Here is a 23,525-nt window from a genome sequence, read left to right as displayed (position 1 = left end):
GTATATATACAATGGAATACTACTCAGCCATCAGAAAAAAAAATGAAACCTTGGGTATTATGCTAAGCAAAATAAGTCAATCAGAGAAAGACAATTATATGATCTCACTCATACGTGGAATTTAAGAAACAAAACAGAGGATCATAGGGGAAGAGAGGAAAAAAAAAGAAACAAGAAGAACCCAGACAGGGAGACAAACCATAAGAGACACTTAATCACGGGAAACAAACTGAGGGTTGCTGGAGGGGAGGGAGGTGTGGGTATGGAGTAAACGGGTGATGGACATTAAGGAGGGCAGGTGATGTAATGAGCACTGGGTGTTATGTAAGACTGATGAAGCACAGACCTGTACCTCTGAAACCAGTAACACATTATACGTTAATTAACTGAATTTAAATTAAAAAGAAAAAACAAACTAATAAAAAAGAGAGAGAGAGAGAGAGAAAGAGACTCCATATGTGCTTTTCCCTCTGCTTTTTGCAAGGCCAAGTCCCTCAGTAAGATTTCAGCTTAAACCTGACCTCAGAGACCTTCCCTGATCTCCCTTTCAAAGCAGATGTCTGTGGCCTGTGACATTACTCTTTATTGCTGCACCCTGATAATTCTGTAGGGGCCAACGGGCAGGCGACCCCAACATGGGTTACTTTGGCATGACTATTATTTTGAGTTAAAAAGCAATAAAAACTCAGCAGATTCAGAAAAACCTCTTTACTTTCCCCTCCAATGCCTATATAAAGGATTTAGATATTGGGACCTGTTCTAGGAAGAGAGTGATCACCATAGATAAGTAACTACATTATGAACTAGGTATGGTAGACAGGGAGGAACGTAGCAAGGCTGTTTGGTTTGATCAAAGTCCTCTCTGTCCTACTGATTCTGAGTGGTAAACATTTGTTTACCAAGCATTTACTCTCTTTCATCTTCCTGTGAATTGCTTTCTTTCCTGTTAATGTCCAAGATCCCTACACCCCCTTCTCCTTAGTTCAGAATGACATACATACCTCATTTTGTCTGTCTTAGGAATTTCCACGTTTGTGTGGATTCCCCCTATGTACGAAATTAAATTTGATTTCCTCCTATCAATCTGTCTCGTGTCAATTTGGTTCTCCGCCCAGCTAGAAAGACCTTGAAATGCAGAAGAAATTCTTCCTCCTGGACAATTTCTTTTAAACATTCTTACACACCTGTTGAATATCCCCAAATGTTACCTACCTTCTTTGTGAAGTCTTCGATGACCTATTCTAGAAGACAGTGTCACTTCCCTTTAGATTTCATTACACTTGAATAAAACATTTACTTTGTTGGATTATTAGTGCCTTGTAATTAGCATACTGCTAAAGTGGAAATTCCTTGAAGGAAGGAGACATTTCTTCCATATTTCTACCCCTAACTCCTAGCATAACATGTAACTGAATAAACATATGGATATGGAACTACACATACCAATTTTCCCAACACAGACCCTTAATTCACATAAAGCCTACATTTTCAGTGGGGTCAATATCACACCCAAGGAAGAAAAGTGGTTCTAGGAGATGGGTTAGGTGAAAAATCTGAGATACTACAATGGTTTTGGCCTTTCCCAAGCTCAATCCTACCCAGCAAAATTTCATTCTTTAGTATTTATTTCTCTTATTTTAATTAATTTAAATCTAATTTAATTTTTATCCTTAGGTAATAAAAACAAGGTTGAGATCATGAAAACAAGGGTGAGAAAAACTGAGGTAGAGTTTTTTTCTCATTCTCCCCCTTATTGCTAACAGCTCCAGCTCAGGTCATTACTCTAGGCTGTCCTCCTCCACCCCTCTCCTACAGATGCTTCCTATCCCAAAACCTCAGCTAAATGTCACTCCCTCTAGAAAAGCTTTTTCTTCTTTCATAGCCCATAATTCTTGCTCTGTTTTCCAAGGGACTATGAGCACTCACACCTAGTCTGTATCATAAAATTTCACACATAATTATGTACTGACTAATCATCCTTTAATGGATTGAAATGTGTTCATCTCTCTTTTCCACTATAACTTAGTTACCTAAAGGCAGTAACCATGTTAAAACATTTATTCTGTCCCCCATCAGACCTAATATAATGCTCACATAGTAAATTAGAAAAAACAAGCTCCTGATTATTTTCTTAAATAGAAATTTTCATTAACTGAGCTTCAGTTAAGCAGCGTCCACCTAAAATACTAACACAGAGAAAGGCTAACAGTGCTTCAAGTCAGGCTTAACAGCAAGAATAGCAAAACCCAAAAGGGACGGGAAAAAGCACACAAGTACTCCAAAGGCAGGAAAAATCAATGTGGTCCTCTTTTTAGTGTTTGGCACAGCACCCTGTGTAACTCAGTATGTAAAAATGTGATAATGAAGAAGAGAAGCTGAAATCAAATATTAAAAAAAAACACGAAACTATTTCCTGTTAATTAGAGAGAACACAGAACTCCATCAGGAAAATCCTTGAGTAATAAAGGCAAAAGGAAACCAATTACAGGTTCAGTTTCATTGGAAAACACCTACAATAATGCTGCATCACCTCTATGAACGAGCCTTTGCTCTATTTTTCACTTCTCTATTTACGTGACCAGTTGAAAATAAATCTGTTAAACTCCTATGGCATAGAAAAACGTACAGGTAGAGTTCTGGATAATTTTAAATTTTTCAGAGGTTTCTTCTTGCAGAAAATCACTGCACCTACCTTTGTTCTGTTTTTGAAGTGGTAGGAAAAATGTCGTCTTCCACATCGGACTCATCCACCTCAATCACCTAAGGGAAAAACAAAATAGTGACTAGTTTTTAGGGGAACAGAATTTATCTGAAATAAAAATAAATAGTTGCATCTCAAAAAACATTTTTTTAAATATACAAAAATAAAGTCAGAAAAGGGAGCAGAAGCCACATAAAAAGCAATTGTTAAAACTGAAGCTTTGGGGCACCTGGGTGGCTTAGTTGGTTAAGCGTCTGCCTTTGGCTTAGGTCATGATCTCAGGGTCCTGGGATGGAGTCCTGTGTCAGGCTCCCGGCTCAGCAGGGAGTCTGCTTCTCCTTCTGCTCCTCCCTCTTCCTCCCTGCTCATGCATGTTCTCTGTCTCAAATAAATACATATAATCTTAAAAAAAAAAAAAAACAAACACAACCTGATGCTTAGCCTGACCTCCCTCCAGTGTCACTCTTCAATCACAAATGGTATTCTATACATGTCTGAGCTCACTTTTCTTCTGGACACCACGGCAGCAGGGGTACCTAGAGGAATATGCGGTTAAACTGACTGGTGAGTGACTCACACAGGGTCATGTGCACACAGTGCCTGGGGTTTTCTTGGGTTCTAGTGAGGAGTCAGACCATTAGTGTTCCATTTCCACTTTAAAATTCGGTGTAAGACCATGTGGGAAGTACTGGATATCTATCTTTCTATTACATTTATCCCGGTTAAACACCATTTGTTAGTTTTAGGTCCCAGTAGATATTTGTTAATTCTTTTTTTTTTTTTTTAAGATTTTATTTATTTAAGAGAGTGACCAAGAGAGCACAAGCAGGGAGAGCAGCAGAGGGAGGCGAAGAGGGAGAAGCAGGCTCCCTGCAAGCAGTGACCCACCCCCCCCATGCAGGGCTCCATCCCAGGACCTTGGGATCGTGACCTGAGCTGAAGACAGACGCTTAACCAAATGAGCCACCCAGGCACCCCGAGATATTTGTTATTCTTGATTCTATCATCCAAAATACTCCTTATCCCTCTACATTTTGTGTTATCTTGACACTTAATACATATATTTGCTATGTCTTTAATGAATGAGGCCAAGGACAAAACAGTGAAAAAAGAGCACCTGAGATCTCCCCCTCCAGGCTGACATTGAACTATTAATAAAAAATTGTTAAATGTAGTTGTCCAAGAAGCTATGAATCCAGCCAATATTTCTGCATTTTGTCATAAAACTATCAGAAGATTGTCTTATGTGCCTTGAAGGAATCAAATGTATTCAACACTCCTCCAATCTACCACTGTGTAACCACAATCAAAAAATGAAAAAAAAAAAAAAAAAAAAAAAGCTGGTTTAGCACAACTTGTTTCTTCTGAACTCATGTTCCTTCCTTACAAGAGAAAAATCCAGAAAAGAAGCTACCTTGTGGATGTGTTGATTTTGCTTTTAGATGATCTGCAAGTGACAGCAGGCAACAGTTGAACACAAATAATAAAATGGAGCTCAGGATAAAAGTTATTAGCACTGGTACCCACATATCAGCAACAACAGGAAGAAGGGGTGGGGGTGGGGGGGGAGATGAATTTAAGGGAGATAAAATGACAAAATGAGAATCAGAAAAGAGAAGTTTCCCGGAAAAGGAGGGTGGTCAATTGTGTCACATACTCAGAGACGAAGAATGAAATTTGAGAAAAATGCTGCTGGGGCAGGTATGATATAGAACACGGATTCTCAACTGGAGGTGATAATAACTATTATTCTGGAAACATGGACATATCTTGAGAACATTTTTGATTGTCATAATTAGGGGGGCTGCTACTGGCATCTGGAGAGCAGAGGATAAGATGTTGCTAAAAACCCTACATTGCAGTGGACAGCCCCTCCCAGTATGACTTACTTGGTCCAAGACTTATCTGGTCAATAGTGCTGCTACTGAGAAACCCTGACACAGAAGCAAGAGCACTGCCTTAGGCGTAAAGACATGTGGGTCTTGAAAGGCAGGTAATAGAAGCATCAAGACCATATAAAATCTTGGAATCCAAAGGAAGTGCAGAGGGCCTATATGTTAAATCTAGAGCTTAAGACAGAGGTCCTTTCACTCTGACTGCTTAGTTTGTCTTGAGGCTAGCTCCAGCCATGAGCGAACAAGCCACAGTATTATGAGAAGTAACAAAAGGAAGCCAGATTTAAATAAGACTTCTGTCTGCACTGAACTCCAGTCTCCAATATTACTATTTCATGCATGGACCTTTTTGGCTCAACACTGTTAACCATGAAAATATTACTGGAAACATACACTTATGGATTTCTAATCATGAGATACAGTATTTAAAAACAAAAACAAAAATCCTAGAAGCCCTCGTCTGGATAATCCATAAAATTCTTTCCAGCTTTAATGTTCCCCACTTTTTCTTCTTTTATTTACTTTGTAGATCAAAGAATTGACAATTCATAATGCGGCGGGGAGCATAAATTATTAACACACAACTATAAAACTTTTTATCTTACCTCTGAATAATTCTTAGTAGCAACATTTCGGGATGGCTGCTGTCTTGCAGACTTAAAGGCTATAATGTGAAAGAATAAACATCCATCATGTTATTCTTAAAATAACTGAGAAAAATTTGTACGTATCTTTAGCTGAAGATTTTGCAAGCTCTATCTATAAAAATCCATGATCGCCAATTATAAAACATTTATATTTTTTAAAATCTAAAGGGAGGTGGAATTATATGTTCAAATAAATCAATGCCGAGCTGCTAGTCTCCTGATTTCCTGGCTTATTCAAATATAATGACAGGTGATGTTCATAAATACACCTACACTAAAAATATTTTATAGAAACTACATGAAGGATAAAATCTAATGGATTAAACTCCAAATATATTGTAAGCCTCCTCATGTCTTCTTTCTCTTACAGTTGGCAGTACCTTTCCCTGTGGCTATATTAGGAGCCATGTGGTTCCACTAACAGCTTTCTTATTCTCCTCTACTGTGTTAGCCATATTCAGTATCTAAGAAAGAAGAGGAAATCCTAGGAAACAGCGTAATCGTTTATGCTATGATAAAACTTCCCACTAAAATCTTTACATTTCAGCTTTAAAAACTTATGAACATGAAGTTTAGCTAACCCTTTACTTTCCCCAAGATCAAAACCATGATACTATGATTTTCTAATAAGAAATATGTCTTTGGTCTTGGTCCCCATTTCTGCCAGAGCTCCTAAGACCCTAGGAAATTCCTAAGTACTAAGAGCCAGGAAAATGTCTTTTGCTATGTTAATGAAGTGACTTTTGGACCAAACCTAAAGCTGGGGGCTGGTTGCCAGGGGAACCAACCAGGAAATGGGGAAATGGAGGTTGAACTCAGTCCCACCCCCATGATTTCCAAGGAGACACGGGGACAGAGGTTGATTCAATCGCCAATAGTCAATGATTTAATCAATTAATGGTAATGAAGCTGCCATAGAAACCTAAAAGAGGGGCTTGGCAAGCTTAGAGGTGGTAAACCAGAATGCTTCCACATGCCAGGCTGCTGGCCCCCAAACTCTCTGAGGATACAAGTCCTTTGTTTGCAACCTTACCTTCTGTATCTCTTTATCTGGCTGCTGATTTGTATTCTTTGTAATAAACCAGTAATTTAGTGAATAAACCAGTTTCCTGAGTTCTGTGAGCCGCCCCAGCAAATTAATTAAACCCAAAGAGGGAATTAGGGGAAACTGATTGACAGCCAGTCAGCCAGAAGCACAGCTAGATTTGTGACTAGCCTCTGAACTGGAGGGAGGCGATTTTGTGGAACTCAGCTCTTCTTATCCTGTGGAATCTGATACTACCTCTGGGTAGACAGTGTCAGAATTGAGTCAAATTGTAGGAAACCCAGTTGATGTCCAAGAATTGCTTAGTGGCGTGAGGCAACCCACCAGCCTATCCCACTCCCCCCACACTGAATTGGGTGTAGATATTTAAAATCTAGAATAAATTTCAAACTGCCAATTAGAGTTTTATTTTCTCCTAAGCCTTACCAGTTTCTTAAATAAAATAATGTTTTCCCCCAAGACAACCTCCAAACCAAACAGAGCAAGAGGAGAAAAAAAGACTAAAGGCCTTGAAAAGCCAAAAGCTCAAAGAAACCCACAAAGTCCAAAATTCTTGCAGTCTGAAAACTCAGGAATTGTTCTCCCTAGCCTAAATTTATGATTTATGATAAATTCCTTTGGAAACTTTCTTTATCTCTGTTCCCCAAGATACATGCTGGCAATCATCCCCCAAGTGTATGACCCACCAATATACATCTGAAGGGTCTCATGACGGAGTTTTTACTAAACAGTAATAAATGACCTTTCCTAACAACAGCTAGCCCCCTGAGGATCCTGGAAACCTTATTTCCAAAATACCTGGGAGGCTTACACTATCCCCAACCCCCTCTCAACTTGAAAGTATATAATGGGCCATTCCTCATGATCTCCGTGCAGCTTTCCGCAGCTCTTTCTGCCCACGGCTCCTGTCCCTGTGCTTTAATAAAACCACCTTTTTGCACCAAAGACATTTCAAGAATTCTTTCCGGGCCGTTGGCTTCGAACCCTAACATCTTTCCTACGTCATAAAATAGTGTTAATAATAATTCATAAAAGAAAATCTTTGCAAAGATAAAAAGAGGTGGTTAACGGAAACGGTTCTGCCAAGTGCCTAGAAGTAGCAGGTATTCAAATAACGTAGCCAGTGGCAGGAGACGCAGATGCAGCGGTGGCCAGGCAACGATAAACTACACGCAATCGCAGAGCCTTCAAAGGGACTACGCACTTAGTCACCATCCTCCGCAGACAAACTTCAAGGGAAAAATTTGGACTGTCAACTCTTATTTACAACTGCTGCTGGCTGGAAGTGTAATATCTACTGTTCCCAATAAAATTCCAGTACAATAATAAATCTCTACACTCCACGGGCTTGTAATAATAGAATCATACCGTTATAGCTCTCTTCATACCTCCATTTACAATAGGGATTTGGAAGTTTCAGTTTTAAAGGTGCTTTTGTCCCAACGTTACAGTAGCTATAGTTAGTACCCCATGGTTATTTTGTCAGAAACTTAACACCAAATCTAACCTAATAGAAATGTTTTACATGTATGTGTTAAAAAGTCTATTTCACGGGCACCTAGGTGGCTCAGTTGTTAAGCGTCTGCCTTCGGCTCAGGGCGTGATCCCAGGGTCCTGGGATGGAGCCCCGCAACAGGGCTCCCTGCTCTGCTGGGAGCCTGCTTCTTCCTCTCCCACTCCCCCTGCTTGTGTTCCCTCTCTTGCTGGCTGTCTCTCCCTCTGTCAAATAAATAAGTAAAATCTTTAAAAAAAAAAAAAAAGTCTATTTCACTTTTCAAAAAAAGTCCCAATGTCAGAGACAGTTCAATTGTAAACCATCAGACCAAATCAATTTACATAAAAGACAAATTTAGACTAATATTTATAAAACATCCATTTTCATAAGTTTATCTTAAACACTGCCACAATACTAATAGCAGCAATCATTCTTTGGATTCTTACTAAATCCCGTGCTAAGTAATGTGTGAGTTCACCCATGAGTTCACCCATACTTGTGACTACTCTGTGGAGTTAGTACTACACTGCCAATTTTACAGCTGAGGATCTGAAGCTTATGGAAGAGAAAGAAACAGTTTACGCCTCCTGGGGGCTTAATACGTATACATACTACGCCAAATAGTCCACATATATTTTCTCATTAATCCTCAAAAAAACCCAATGAGATAAATGCAATCACCCCACTTACAGATGAGGACACTGAAGATGGAAAGCCTAATTAATGTTCTGAAGGACACATAGCCAGTAAATCAAGAAGTCAGAATTCAAGCCAATGGCTGACTTTAGAAGCATGCTTTTAAACTTAAAGCTATCCAATCTCTAAGTAACTTTTACTCAGTCATTCTGAACTATTTAATGAGTATCTACTACAGCCAGGCACTACCCATACCATGATGAAAAAGAATGACTCCGCCCCTGTTCTGCCATTGTTCGTGGTGTAAGGGCACAGAGCCAGCCAGTGAAGAGCTGGCTGACCATACCAGGTCTAACTCCAAAGCCCAGGTTCTTAACCACACCATCTGCTACAAAAGGCACCACAATCAGATCTTCTCCTAAACATAACTCAGGAAATCTTAATTAAGTTTCATATTAATTTGGCTTACTTTTTGCAAATGAATATTATTACTTTTAAAAAAGGGATTATTTGTGAACATTTTAAAGCACTGTAACTAGTCTCTTGTTTTCTCTATACAAACAGAAGCTTTCTTCCACATTATCAATGGGTAACACAGCAGGGCTCATGAAAGAATATCTGTGAAAAGTCTCACAGGCATAGTAGTTCTGAAAGGAGCTGAGGGTAGAATGTGAAAAAAACAATGCTCACAAAAAGCCCATGAGATATAAAGTTCTAGATGCAAAGGAGGCAGCCACATGTGAGTTTTAAAGAAAGAAAATAAAGGTAAAACCTCTGTTATTTGTTTACTGTGGGCTAGGTTGTCAGACAAACACTGCTGCTCAAAGCAACTCGAACTGTTCATCAAACATATAAAAAAAATTCTAATGGCACTGAGTTGCTCATCACATAAATAATTAACAGGCCAAAACAGAAGAAAAGCTCAAACTCAGAGGCAAGCAGAATCCTTTTCCCTGGAGACCTGTTGACCTGGACAAATGTTCACACTGGTTTTGACAGCTCTGTAGAGAGAGGGAAAGAGCTACCACAGGTTAAGGCCGGCTCAAGGTGGGGGGCCTGATGCATTTCCTCCCTACCTTAAGCTGGGACCCCAATGGTTAAGGAGAGAAGCAGACGTAAACAGGATTTTCCAAGTGCATTATCAGCTGGTCGAACCTCAAGTCACAAATTTAAACGTAGTTTAATGTGGCCCAAGACTTGCGGTGTCCCTAGAAGCCTGGAGGAACAAATATGCATCGACTCTGGGGGAACTTAACTTCATCCCTGATCCCAAATTATTCCTCCTGATCATTCTTAGGGACAATAGATAACAAACATGCAATGAAACAAGTCACCATAAATGAGCACCAAAAGAAAGAGAAATCAGAAACGGACAATAAAAAGAGGCCAAAGACATTCAGACACTGGGTTATTAGACACAGAATACAGAACAAATATCCTTACTATGCACATACATATGCTTAAAAACATCTGCAGGGATTTTTAAAAATCACACAGCGTATTTCAAAAGAAATAAGTGGAATTCCTACCCCATCAAAAACAATGAAAATAAATTCAAAGGACAGTTTTAAGAACAGATGGGCAGGGGGGCTTGCTTGGCTCAGTCCATAGAACAAGTGACTTCTGATCTTGGGGTCATGGGTTTGAACCCCATGTTGGGGTTAGAGTTTACTTAAAAAAAAACAACAACAGATGGGTGAATTGGAAGATCAATACAGCACAGAAAGATAAAACAAGGGAAAATACAAGAGATTAATAGTCATGGGAGGACAGAGTGATTCTTACATTTATTTAACTGAAGACTCCGAAGGGAGGAGAGAAAGAGCACAGAGAAAGGATTTTCTAGGAATGATGAAAGATACCAATTCACAGTTTCATGAAGTCCAATAAATCCTAAGCAGGATAAAAAGAATCTCCTACCTAGATTCCTCAGTGAAACCAGAGAACACCAAAGACAGCCAGCTGGAGGAAAAAACTGACTACTCCAAACAAAAAAAGCAAGTTAACTAATAGTTCATTTCTTAACAACAAAATGGAAGCCCAAAGATTCACTTTAAGTGATTAATTCTGCCCACTGGTGCCAAGGAAAGCTTAACATAAAATAGTTAAGCCAGGACAAAAAAAAGGCAGTTTGGGGAAGGTAAAGGGGGGGGATGCCTTTGTGTCATATGCTAACCAACGTCTGGTGACTTAACATGGAACCCTACGTATTTTTTTCACTTTTCTTTTCTTTTTTTTTTTTAAGACTTTATTTATCTGACAGAGAGAGACAGCCAGCGAGAGAGGGAACACAAGCAGGGGGAGTGGGAGATGAAGAAGCAGGCTCCCAGCGGAGAAGCCTGATGTGGGGCTCCATCCCAGGACTCTGGGATCACCCCGGGAGCCGAAGGCAAATGCCTAAGGACCAAGCCACCCAGGCGCCCCTCACCTTGCTTTTCTATCTCCCATTGTTTTTGTTTTTTTTTTCTAATAAGTAACATTTTGTAAAGGCCTACTATGTGCCAGACTCTCTGCCTTTCATCTTCAGAACAACCCACTACGTAGTCTCTTATGTAAACGAACTTAGGAGTCTGAGTGATTTGCTCAAAGTCACAAGGCTCTTCCATGTTGAACTCTGCCTGGATCCTTTCTATGCTGCCTATTTTTCCCCTTCTCTGCTTTTTATCTCCTGCCAAGAATGGGAGAGAACCTTTTTGGACGCCACTTTCTAAAAGACAACATGCTTTTGAAGTCAAGATGAGAATCTCGGTTGGCTCTCCTCAAGTACTGAATAATCACTTAGTAAAAAATACACCAACAGGGGCGCCTGGGTAGCTCAGTCGTTAAGCTTCTGCCTTCGGCTCAGGCCCTGATCCCAGCATTCTGGGATCGAGCCCCACATCAGGCTCCCTGCTCCCCTGCTCGGCGGGAAGCCTGCTTCTCCCTCTCCCACTCCCCCTGCTTGTGTTCCCTCTTGCTGTGTCTGTCAAATAAATAAGATCTTTAAAAAAAAAATACAGCAACAGAACTTTTAAAAATTATTATTATTATTTTTTCAAGTAGGCTCCATGCCCAGCATGGAGCCCAACACAGGGCTTGAACTTACAACCCTGAGATCAAGGCTTGCATTTCTCCCTCTGCCGCTCCCCCTGCTTGTGATCATTCTCTCTCTGTCAAATAAATAAAATCTTTTAAAAAATTAATTACTAAAAATTAAAAAAAATAAGTTTCTTTAAGAGTCATTTACTGGACTTGTACTATTGATAAATTGTTGAACTCTAAAACAACAACAACAACAACAACAAAGAGTCATTTACTGGATGTGATGTTTGTATCCTTCCTTCAATGTCAGTTGCCAACCAATAAATGTCAAAGACTTCCTCTGATGGTGTCACAATTCACTTCCTTCTGTGGCGGTTTACTCTATCTCCACATTAATTAGATACATTATTCTGTATAATGCAAAGACCTCTCTACTGAGAACCAGTAGCTAGGTCTCTAATCTTACCCTGCTCTGGAAACTAGCAGTACAGTTGACCCTTGAACTCAGGGGTTAGGGGCACTGACCCCTGCGCAGTCCAGAAATCCCCATGTAACTTCTGACTCCCCTAAAACTTACCTACTAATAGCCTATTATTTATTGGAAGCCTTACTGACAACATAAACAGTTGATTAACACTTATTTTGTATGTTGTTTATACACTGTATTCTTATAACAAAGTAAGCTCGAGAAAAGAAAATGTTAAGAAAATCATATGGAAGGGAAAATACATTTACAGTACTGTATTCATCAAAAAAACCCCACATATAAGTGGACCTGCGGAGTTCAAACCCATTCTGTTCAAGGGTCAACTATACAGTGGTTAACCACTGGTTCTGGAGTCTGGGGAATGTGGGATTAACCCAAGCTCTAAAATTTACTAGTTGTGAGACCATGGGTAAACTGCTATCTTTTCAAAGTCTCTGATCCCTTTTCTGTAAAACAGGGATAATGTAAATATCTAACCACAGAGCTTTGAGAAACATGCAATAACTCTTTCATAGACATTAGCTATTATGAGTATCATCTTAAATACAAATCATAGGACTTCCTTGTGCTAACCACAGAGCCGGAGAAAAGCAGCATAAGAAAGTAAACACTACACTAAGAAGCAGCACTTTCTCTCTTGATCATTGCTGACATACTGACCAACTGACTCACTTTTCTGTCTTCATGATCCCTCCTCTATAAGAAGGAAATAATCAAATTTGTCTAAAAGTATGGGATTAAAAAAAAATAATTTTTAAGGTTCACCCTCTTCAATAGCTTATGAATGGCAAAGACCTTTTAAAGAATAATTTATCTTGTAATCCTAATAACCCTTTTGACTCCCCAGCGATGGCAACACAAACCAACAAGGTTTCCTAATGAGGATTTCCTAGGTCTTCCTATGTTGGGATTTATAAATAACTGCTAGATAATCATTTGTAATCCATACTCACCATCTATAATAGACATGTTTCCAGATGTTGACACAGTGGTCTTTGAACTTCTGCTTCGAGTAGAAGTCTCTAGACCAGTGCCTATTGTTAGAATAATGAGCGGTCACTATACAATTCCATCAGTAGCCAAGGTTTTTTTTTTTTAAGACAATGCCAAAATGAAATGTAAATAAAGTTATGTCAAAGCATAGTTTATGTATAAGAAGTCAAAGACATATATAACAAGAAACACATAGTCTAATCAACTTTCAAAAAACTATACTTAAACCACATTTGGTTCATACTCTTCCACTCAAAATTTAAGGAAACACTGTGTCAACTTTAAGGATAATGAAAATAAATTATCACCAGAGTATGAGGATCTCTTTCCTTGGAAATTTTTAACTTTCAAGTACTATTTTACCAGCTTAAAATTCCTATGGATAAATATTTAATAAAAACAATTTAAAAATATTCCTAGAAACAAATTTATACAATGCATCAGGAAGTCACTGGATAACCAATTTTCTATTATTTGGATGATTCAATGACAACAGTCCCACGTTAAATATAATGATGGCAATTCATGTTAATTACTGCTTTAAGAGATCAAATTGTTTTAGGGTAGTTTTCTTTTTGAACAAATTTTATGAAGCCATAAATGCCCATATGAATGTGGGCATTTGTATCTTAGGACAGTAAAAAAATAATAATGTTTATGACTTGGAGTTTCTTTCTGCTGCCAATGGTCATTAGGTAGTCATTTTCCTCAGCAGCTCATATTTGCCTATTATTTTATATGTGTGAGAGTAAATAAGACGTTAAATGTACGCAAAAGGTACTGTGAGAGGAGCGTAGTGAAGTTCCTGAAGAAATGTTAAGAGTCATTAAAACATTACATGCACGTGGCCATTAAAATTTATTTAAATAAACATACACGTTAGAACTGTATTAAGGAGTGACTTTACGCATTATAAAAACAAAATTTCAGAAAACTGCATAACTTAATTTTGACGACAGGAATACAGTCCTGTGTGTCCCATTCAACTGCCAAGTCTGAATATGTGTGAAAGCCAGTACTTAATGCTAACCTCTTCCTCTCTGAGACCCTCCTCTCAAGGCTGAACTCTGCCCTCTTCCTCCTCGCCGGCCTCTTCCTCGGCCTCTTCCTCTGTTGGCTGCTGCTGTGACATCCTCATCAGAGTCATCGGCCATCTGTTCTGCCAAATCTATACTCATAAGATCCTCAGCGCTAAAGGCGGAAGCAGAGTCTTCAGATTGAGATCTGAGGGCTCTGGCCCTTGTCATTGCCTGAGAGGGAAAGTGGAGAAAATACACATTAGTAGATAATGCAGCATCCTAAGTCATTAATCTGGTCATTCGGGTAACATTTAATATCATGAAACTGTCTACACTATTATTTTCACTAATCATGCTATAAAAATGCCAAGCAGGAGAACTCCCCCATCTATCAAATTCAATTCCTATGATTTGTCAGATCAATCTGCCATACTATCTGTAAAATGAGACCTTTTGAAAAGGTGTGCTGAGAACGATAACATTTCACAGAATCAAAACTTTTAGAACAGGTAAGAATACTGGCAATCACCCCTAATTCAACATCACCATTTGTAATAGACTGTCATCATTTGAGCTACTCTGTACAATGGGCTCTTAATAAATAAGAAAAATGGTTACAAAAAAATGGCTGTTATCTCTGGGTGATAAAATTTCACGGTGCTCTTGTTTTCTAATTTACAAATATTATAAATTTTCTACAATATAGTTTTCTAAAATATTACTTTATAATCAGAAAATCATGAGCAATAATCTCTTATAAAAATTAAGGAAAATTAAGAATAAGAAGATAAAAAGAGGGGCGCCTGGGTGGTTCAGTTGGTTAAGTATCCAACTCTTGATTTTGGCTCAGGTCATGATCTCAGGGTCGTGAGATGAGGCCCTGCATCAGGCTCCATGCTCAGTTTGGAGCCGGCTTGTCCTTGTCTTTTTGCTCTTCCCCACCACCTTGTGCTCTCAAATAAATAACTATATAAAATCTTAAAGAAAACAAAACCGAGATAAAAAGAATTAAGTAGAATATAACAACTGAAGGCCTAGAAAAGAATAAAAAGCTTAGGACCAAGAATATGCCACAAATTTTAATTTGATAAGAAACTGCCTAGAAAAGACAAGTTTGAGACTTAATGAAATATTTTAACTCTGAAATGAATACAGATTTTCCAGATAAAAATAAAATAAAAGCAATGCTGCCCTGGGTGCTTCCCTTAAACCAATCAAAATGTAGTTGAGAACAGAAATGAGACATAATATTCTCAATAAAATTAGAAAATAGCTCCAACTTCAAAACACAAAATCTCTGAAGAACTAATGGATATAATGAATATCTGACCTAAGGAACAAGGTAGAGAAGAGTCTTAGTATAGAGCTCTGTAAAACGGATCTATATATCCTCAGTGACCATGACTAGTCTCTCTTGCTTAGAATAAAAAATTCTGGGTCTAAGAATAGGTAGGTGGAGCATTTCTGAGCTCTCTGTGATACCATGAACTAAAGAGAGGCAAGGCTAAATGAGGAGATGAGAACAAAGCACGTAGGGTAGAAGTAGGAGTGAAGTGGGAGGTGGGAGATAATCCAGCTGCATGAGGATGATCTCAGTTTAAAGGAAGTAACAGCTTAATCATGGCATGAAGAGCTCAGCATAACATTACCATGTAAAAAGAAGAAACTTCAGAGAACATAACAAAAAATACAAAGAAAAAATAGCAGAAAAAGATTTCAGCTCATTTTTCTTGTTCCAGGTGAAGTACAGTCAATCCTCATTATTCCAGGATTCTGTATTTGCAAATCACCTACTTGCCAAAATTTATTTGTAATCCCCAGAATACTCCTGATACTTTTGCAGTCATGTGTGGACCTGTGCAGAGTGCTAAAAATTCTGAATCTCCTGACACACATGTTCCCAGATGAAGACGAATGAAACACTCAGCCTTCCTGTTTCAGTTCTCACACTTTAAACAAGTGTTCTTTCTGTAGCATATTTAGTGCCATGTTTTTCATATTTTTGTGCTTTTGGCTGGTGATTCAATGTAGCTGAAGTGCTGTCCAATACTCCCCAGAAGGCTGTGATGTACCTTACAGACAAAATATGTGTGCTCAATAAGCTTCATTCAGCTATGATTATAGGGTTGCTGGCTCTAAATTCAATGTCAATGACTCAACAATATATATTAAAACAGAAACACACATGAAAAAGGTTTGTACTGATCAGTGGATAAAAATGTTGTAACCAGTAGTTGGCAGGAACCCAATCCTGTATTTCCCCTAAGAGCATACAGTTGAGTATTCACTAGTTTAGTGTTTGCAGTGACAAAGACCATAAAGAAATAACAAGAACCAGCTGTACTACATTTTCTTACAGTAAATTTAAAGGGAAAAAGGAGACCTAAATTACTTAATTAATAAGACAGATCTAATTGATGTATGTTGAACTTTCTACTCTGTAAATAAATATATACTTCTTTGCAAGACCTCATGAAATGTTTAACTAATACATCATGGGGTGTTAAGAAAAATATCAACTAAGTTCTAAATAGTAAAGGCTGTTATATAGTCTAATTGACACGAATAAAATAAGAAATTAATGATAATAAAACAAAAACACCTGCCTCCAAACCATAAAACTAAAATTGTAGAAATCTAGAAAATAATACAAATATTGTATACCAAAATACATGAAACAAAGCAGTGTTTATAAAGGAAGCTTACAGCCTGTTAAAAAAGAATGAATGTAAATAAGTAGATTTGATATTTAAAAAGTTAGGACAAATAAAACCCATCCAAAGGCAATTATGAGAAATCAATAAAGATACAATCATAAATAAATTTTAAGCAAAAATCCATTAAAATTAGTACTAATTTAAGAACTGATCCTCAAGGACAAAGCCACATTGATAAAAATCACTAACTTAATAAAAAGGGAAAAAAAAGACAAATATACACCATTAAAAATCTGAATGGAGGGGAAAAAGGATTGAGGGAAAATTAAAAGAATCTTGACAAAATTCTCTTCAATTCTAAGTAATTTGAAAACTCAAATGACCTAAATGGATCCAACAACAGACATACAGTCTCAACAGACTAATAATAGTATCAAAGACTAAAGTGAGAAAATTGTTAAAGGAACAATATCCCCAGAAAAGGAACCATAACCAGAAAGTTTCACAGGAATTCCATCAAATCTTCAAAGAACAGATAATTCCACTATTTCCACAGTACCAGAGCAAAAAGAAAGCAAGTTTCCAATTTCTTTATACAAAGCCAGCAAAAACTGACAAACAACTGCAGGCCCGAAAAGATTACAGGATCTTACTTATGAATATTAAAGTAAACAAAGAGAATCCAGGAACATATGGAAAAACCAGGATACCCATTACCAGAAGGTTCACAAAGGGGTAACAAGGATGGGGCAATGACAGAATATGTTTTAATATAATTCGCCAAATTAATAGAATGAAGGAGGAAAAATCCCACACGCCTAACTCCACAGATGTCAAAAAGGCACTTAATTCATCACCTGTTCTGGATTTGAACAAACCCCAAAACTCTTCTTTTACACGACAAATACCCTAAAATATGCTACCCCCTCCCCCCCACATACTGTATATGCACACTTTCCTGTGAACGCTCTTACAGAAAGACCAATGCCCTAGGCACAAAAACCAAACCAAACACACATTACTGGGCAAAGAACATGACCAGGTGTTTCATGTAAATACAAATGGTTTATAAACATAAAAATCACTGAGTCACTAGTAACAAAAGTAGTACGGGTTAAAAACAATTGTAAGAAACAGTTTCCTCACCCCTCGGATTTGTAAAGATCAAAAGACATCATAATTTGTCATGATGACAAGGACGTGGGGAAATAAGCACTCCCAAATACTGGTAAGAATGCAAACTGGTGTCACATCTCTGGAGTGATATGGCAGTATCCAGCAAAAATTTAAGATGCATATGCCCTTTTATGATTATTTCTTGAAATGAATTACCCACCATCGTTTCCAAATTTTATACCTTCCCTTTGTCTAAATACCATACCTTCATTTTATCATTTAACATTACATTTAACTATTTTAACTCCACTTTTCTGTGCAACAGACTCTGGAGTTTATGGATATATGTGATATATGTTACTTCTAAGAATAAGCAGTGGAATTCTAACTGAGCTCAGGAGTGTAGGTCCAGAGCCATCGTTAAGTGCAGGTCTAGAGCCACTGATAGGACAATATTTCCATACACTTTTTTGTGAGATTCGAAAACCTACTATCCAGGTAGTACACCTTTTTTTTTGTTGTTTTAACTGTGACAAATATACATACGTAAAATTGAGCATCTTAACCATTTTTAAGTGTACAGTTCATTGGCATGAAGCCATTCACACTGTTGTGCAAAATCACCACATCCACCTCCAGACCTTTCTCGTCATTTCAAACTGAAACTGACACTCCATACCTGTTAAAAAATAACTCCCCATTCCCTAACCCCCCTTCCCCTCATTACCACTATTCTACTTTCTGTCTGTACGAATTTGACTACTCTAGAGATCTCATTTCAGTGGAATCATGTAATACTCATCCTTTCACCTGTCTTACTTTGCTTAGTATGTTTTCAAGGTTCGTCCATATTGTAAAATTATTGAGCTTCATTCCTTTTAAGGCTAAGCAGAAGTCCATCATCACACATATACACCTCGTTCTGTTTATCTGTACACCTTCTGATGTCCATTTGAATTGCTACTACCTTTTGGCTACTGTGAATGCTATGAGCATGGGTGTACAAATATCTGAGTTCTTGCTTTCAATTCCTTGGGGTAAATACCTAGAAGTGCAATTGCTAAGTCACATAATTCTATTTTTAACTTTTTGAGGAATCATACTATTTTCCACAGAAGCTTTTACATTCCCACCAGCAATGCACGAGGCTTACGAAATTTCTCCATATTCTTGGCAACACTATTTTCTTTTTTGTAATAGTCATCTTAATAAATGCAAAGTGGCTTTGTGGTTTTGATTTGCATTTCACTAGTGATGTTGAGCATCTCATGTGCTTATTGGTCACCTGTTTATCTTCTTTGCAGAAATGTCTATTCAAATCCTTCATCCATTTTTTAAGTTGTTTTTTTGCTGTTGTGATTGAGTTTTAGGAATTCTTTTTATGTTCTGGATATTAATCATTTACCAAATACATGATTTGCAATTATCTTCGCCCATCCTAGGGGGTGCCTTTTCACTTTGTTGACAGTGTTTAGTATTACAGTTTGAAATAGAGTTATCAACCGTGCCTCAAATTCAGGTAGAACACAGGAAACCAGAGGCTGGGTAAACTATGGACTATGGGCCAGACTAAGAATAGATTTTACATTTTTAAAGGATTATTTAAAAAAAACAAAACAAAACAAAACCAACCACATACACAGAGAAGAATATGTGACAAAGACCACATACGGCCTGCATAGCCCAAAATATTTATTGCTTGGCCTTTTATCTAAACGTGAACTTATAGTTAAAGAAAATACTTAGAGCTTTTCAATGTGAACAAGAGGTTTTAAAGCCTCTTGGAAGGACTAATGCTTTTGTCTGTTTGTTTAAATAATTTAAACACGGTACTAGGATTCATGTTCTGACCTAAATGATTCTACATGGCTGGGAGTTACAGCTCAGGAAAGTCTCAAACTCCATTACAAGTCCTAAATAGTATGCTAAGCATAAAAACCATTTATAACATCCTATGGCAAGCTGACAAATTACCTAGGAAACCCCGATTACCTGCTAAAGTCTTAAAATATAGCTGAAAAATCTAAACCCAAAAGTGCTTTCTTCTGATAAACTCCCAAATGCAATTTGTCATGTCCTCTACTACCTTCCTTTTATAAAATATTCGCTCTAATTCTTTAAAAGACTAATGAAAAACTGAGCTTAGGGGCTCCAAACACAAAGGGCATGCCAAGAACTATTTCTGTCATCTGTTAAGTTGAAATGGTTAAGTTTAAATGACCTAAGAACTAGGAGTCATTTCTTTCTTCTAGTATTCATTCTTGCTATTTAGCAAACTCTCTTCTAACTTTAAGGGTGCTCTGTAAGATGAATACAAATATAAATATGGGAAGGGATCCCTAATCTCTAGCTTCCTCCTCTTAGCTCCCCAAAACCATCTTGTAAAACACACAGCAGTTGCATCTATGCTTCTGAGGGACACTGATTTTTTAAATTCTGTACATCAAAACTTTCAGAAATTTCAGATATTTAGTCATTCATTAGCCATACATTATATTAACATTATTATAATATAAAGTTCTGATAGGACACAGTATGGTAGAAAAGTCTAGACTTGAAGGTAGATATAGGTTCAAATCCCACCTCACCATGTATCCTTTACTGTGCTCTCACTGTCATTTGTGAAATGGAAACTGAAATTGTGTATGTGACACATCTAGAAAAAATCCAATAAGTGAAAATTTAATGAATACCATTTGCCCTTTCCCCTTTAAAACAGCAATGAATAAAACCAAGTAGGTAATGCGTTCTGCTTTTTCCACTACATTTATGTAGGGGAATGACTTTGACATCGGGAATGTTGAATGTGAAATTCAGTGGATGGCGAGAGCTTTTAGTTCTATAATCAAGTACTGAAAGCTATTAATGAAAGGGAAGAAGGAGGCAGGAAAAAAACTGTAGTCAGTACTGGTACTACTGCTGCTAATGCTAGTAATGTTGAAAAATTCTCCATACTACATGATGGAGACAGTGTAAGTTGTACAAAGGGAAGAAACCGGACACAAAACTAGACACTGAGATTATCCTTGCATATCCTCTCTAAAAAATGGTTCTTAACTGAGTTACTGTACTGCTCCTATTTCTACATATTCTAATGAACGGGGACATAATTTTTTGGGGGGTGACTTCCCCATAGTAAACACAGGGCATCAAACTTTTGTAGTACGAGAAAAGAAAAAAATAACACCCAAAATGCTATGTTCCTATTCCTTAATATTCCAGGTAAGGAACGTTATTGGATCAGCCTAAAATCCTAAGTAGCCTGTACGCTATGACAGACGATGAAGTAAATCAGATACAGACTTGGAGATTTTATTTAAAAAAGAAAGAAAAAGGTCTGTCTCATGGCCTTTAGAGATGGCACCAAAGAATATTTGATAACTGATTTTTCCTCTGTCAGGATTTAAACTGCTTCACATGAAAGGCTGCGGTATTACCTAGTGGTCATCAGTAGATCAACCACTAAACAGGGATTCCTTTGGAAAAGAGGTCAGAGGAAAAAGGAGTAAATTGAGAGTCCCATTCTCCTTAGGCAGGGTTCTTTTCCTTTTTAGTGTCCTGGGTACTGACTTTTACCTAAGGAGTGTGCTTAAAACAAGGCAAAAAATATTTAAAGGGCAGGGGTGGGGGGGAGAAGGGTGTCTTATTAATTCTTTTTTGCTTGCAGCAGAGAAAATAGTGGAAGCTATAAAAATTAATTTGAGGGATGTGTCGAGTGCTCTGGCTCTTGCCAATTCACCGCCTGTCAGAGGCAGTTCTGAAATACTTAGGAAAATGTCAATGGACTAGTGAGACTGTTAATTCAGCGAGGGTGACCCTTTAAGGTCATGCTAAGGTTTAATATTTTTCTTTCTACATATGTCTGCCTCACCTACTAAACCGAGAGTCTCTGCTGAACACGAACCACACATTTTCCATATCTGTATTGCTAATGCAAAGTAGAATGGCTAGGCTATAACGGATACAAATGAAAGCAATAAAGACAAAATCCCAACAGTAAATAGTTATGAGATAACCTTTAAATACTAGATGGCAATCATAAAACACTAAGGACAATCATGGGCGCCTGGGTGGCACAGCGGTTAAGCATCTGCCTTCAGCTCAGGGCGTGATCCCGGCGATCCGGGATCGAGCCCCACATCAGGCTCTCCCGATATGAGCCTGCTTCTTCCTCTCCCACTCCCCCTGCTTGTGTTCCCTCTCTCGCTGGCTGTCTCTCTCTCTGTTGAATAAATAAATAAAATCTTTAAAAAAAAAAATAAATAAAACACTAAGGACAATCATAAAATAGAAAAATATATTTCAACTGTGAATTCACCAAGTACCAGATAGAGGCCCGAAGTTTCAGTAAATGGTTGCTAACCAGAAGTTCCTAAACTGCAAAGAGACTGAGAAAGACAGCATGGATAGTGATCAAGCCCATTTCAACATTTTAGAAAGCCCAGTGGACACTGCATATTTATCTTTGGTAATATTGCTAGCAAAACTCAAGTTTCTTCCTTTTTGCCCAAAATAATATCAGCTCAGTAGGGTAAAATTTCATCTTAGGCTAATAAGATGCTCTGATAGCAATTATGTATTATTTTGATTACTAAGGGCTCTTGTTATATATGCCCCCCCGCAAACACACAATTAAATAAGTTTCAGACAAGAGAAAAAGGATAAAAAGGGGATATCAGCAAGCCGAATATTGGTAGTCTGCACTGGTATAAATCAAAGGCAGCTATCCTCAGCCAATCCCTGCTCAGTTCTATCTACCAAAGCAAGGTCCCATGGACTATTCTAAACAAACCTACTAGTCATTCTAGCTTAACAAACTGACATAGAAGCACAGTAATTTACACGAGAAATTACCTCTCGAACTTCATCATCTTCTTCATTAGTGTTTTTTTGTCTGCTTTCTCTGAAACGGCGTACCTGTGTTAAAACAGTAAATCAAAAAAGTTGCTTAGTCCTATCATGGAAATATAAAACAATGGGCTACGACTCATTAAGAAATGCTTTCCATTACAACATAAAACTTGGGAATTTTTGTTTCATATTTTTATTTAAATTCTAGTTAGTTAACAGGTAGCGTCATACTGGTTTCAGGAGTAGAATTCAGTGATTCATCACTTACATATAATACCTAGCGCTCATCATAACAAGTGTCCTCCTTTTTTTTTTTTTTTTAAGATTTTATTTATTTATCCGACAGAGATAGAGACAGCCAGCGAGAGAGGGAACACAAGCAGGGGGAGTGGGAGAGGAAGAAGCAGGCTCATAGCGGAGGAGCCTAATGTGGGGCTCGATCCCATAATGCCGGGATCACACCCTGAGCCGAAGACAGACGCCCAACCGCTGTGCCACCCAGGCGCCCCAACAAGTGTCCTCCTCAATTGCCATCACCACCTAGACCATCCCCCACCCACCTCCCCCCATCAACCTTCAGTTTGTTCTCTATTGTTAAGTCTCTTATGGTTTGCTTCCCTCTTTTTTTCTTCCCATAAGTTCATCTGTTTTGTTTCTTAAATTTCACATGAGTGAAATCCTATGGTATTTGTCTTTCTCTGACTTATTTTGCTTAGTATAATACATTCTAGCTCCATCCGTGTTGTTGCAAATGGCAAGATTTCATTCTTTTTGATGGCTGAGTAATATTTCATTATATACATACACATCACATCTTATACTACCATATTTATCACAATTATTCTGATGGCTAGGTAATATTCCATCATATATATATCATATATCATACACACACAAATACCACATCTTCTTTATCCACTCATCAGTCGATGGACATTTGCAGTCTTTCCATAGTCTGGCTA

At 37.9% G+C, this 23,525-nt stretch overlaps 1 protein-coding gene across 5 annotated transcripts in view; it reads right to left on the bottom strand.

Moving 5' to 3' along the window:
* MRE11 (MRE11 homolog, double strand break repair nuclease) overlaps positions 1-23,525 on the bottom strand; it is a 75,269-nt gene that overhangs the window by 12,074 nt on the left and 39,670 nt on the right. For all 5 annotated transcript variants that reach the window (XR_005835016.1, XM_008688361.2, XM_008688362.2 and 2 more), the window contains 5 exons: positions 22,567-22,629; positions 13,951-14,170; positions 12,881-12,961; positions 5,202-5,260; positions 2,693-2,760 (listed from right to left, as the gene is read on the bottom strand). Coding sequence is in view for 4 of the 5 variants with exons in the window: in XM_008688361.2 (XP_008686583.1) it covers positions 2,693-2,760; positions 5,202-5,260; positions 12,881-12,961; positions 13,951-14,170; positions 22,567-22,629 (491 nt within the window). In the remaining variant the exon portion in view is untranslated. The remainder of the gene's footprint in view (positions 1-2,692; positions 2,761-5,201; positions 5,261-12,880; positions 12,962-13,950; positions 14,171-22,566; positions 22,630-23,525) is intronic.

The sequence above is a fragment of the Ursus maritimus genome, unplaced genomic scaffold (assembly GCF_017311325.1).
Source record: "Ursus maritimus isolate PB19 unplaced genomic scaffold, ASM1731132v1 scaffold_16, whole genome shotgun sequence".
NCBI classification, from domain to species: domain Eukaryota; kingdom Metazoa; phylum Chordata; class Mammalia; order Carnivora; family Ursidae; genus Ursus; species Ursus maritimus.
This window is presented reverse-complemented; position numbering and strand designations above follow the sequence as displayed.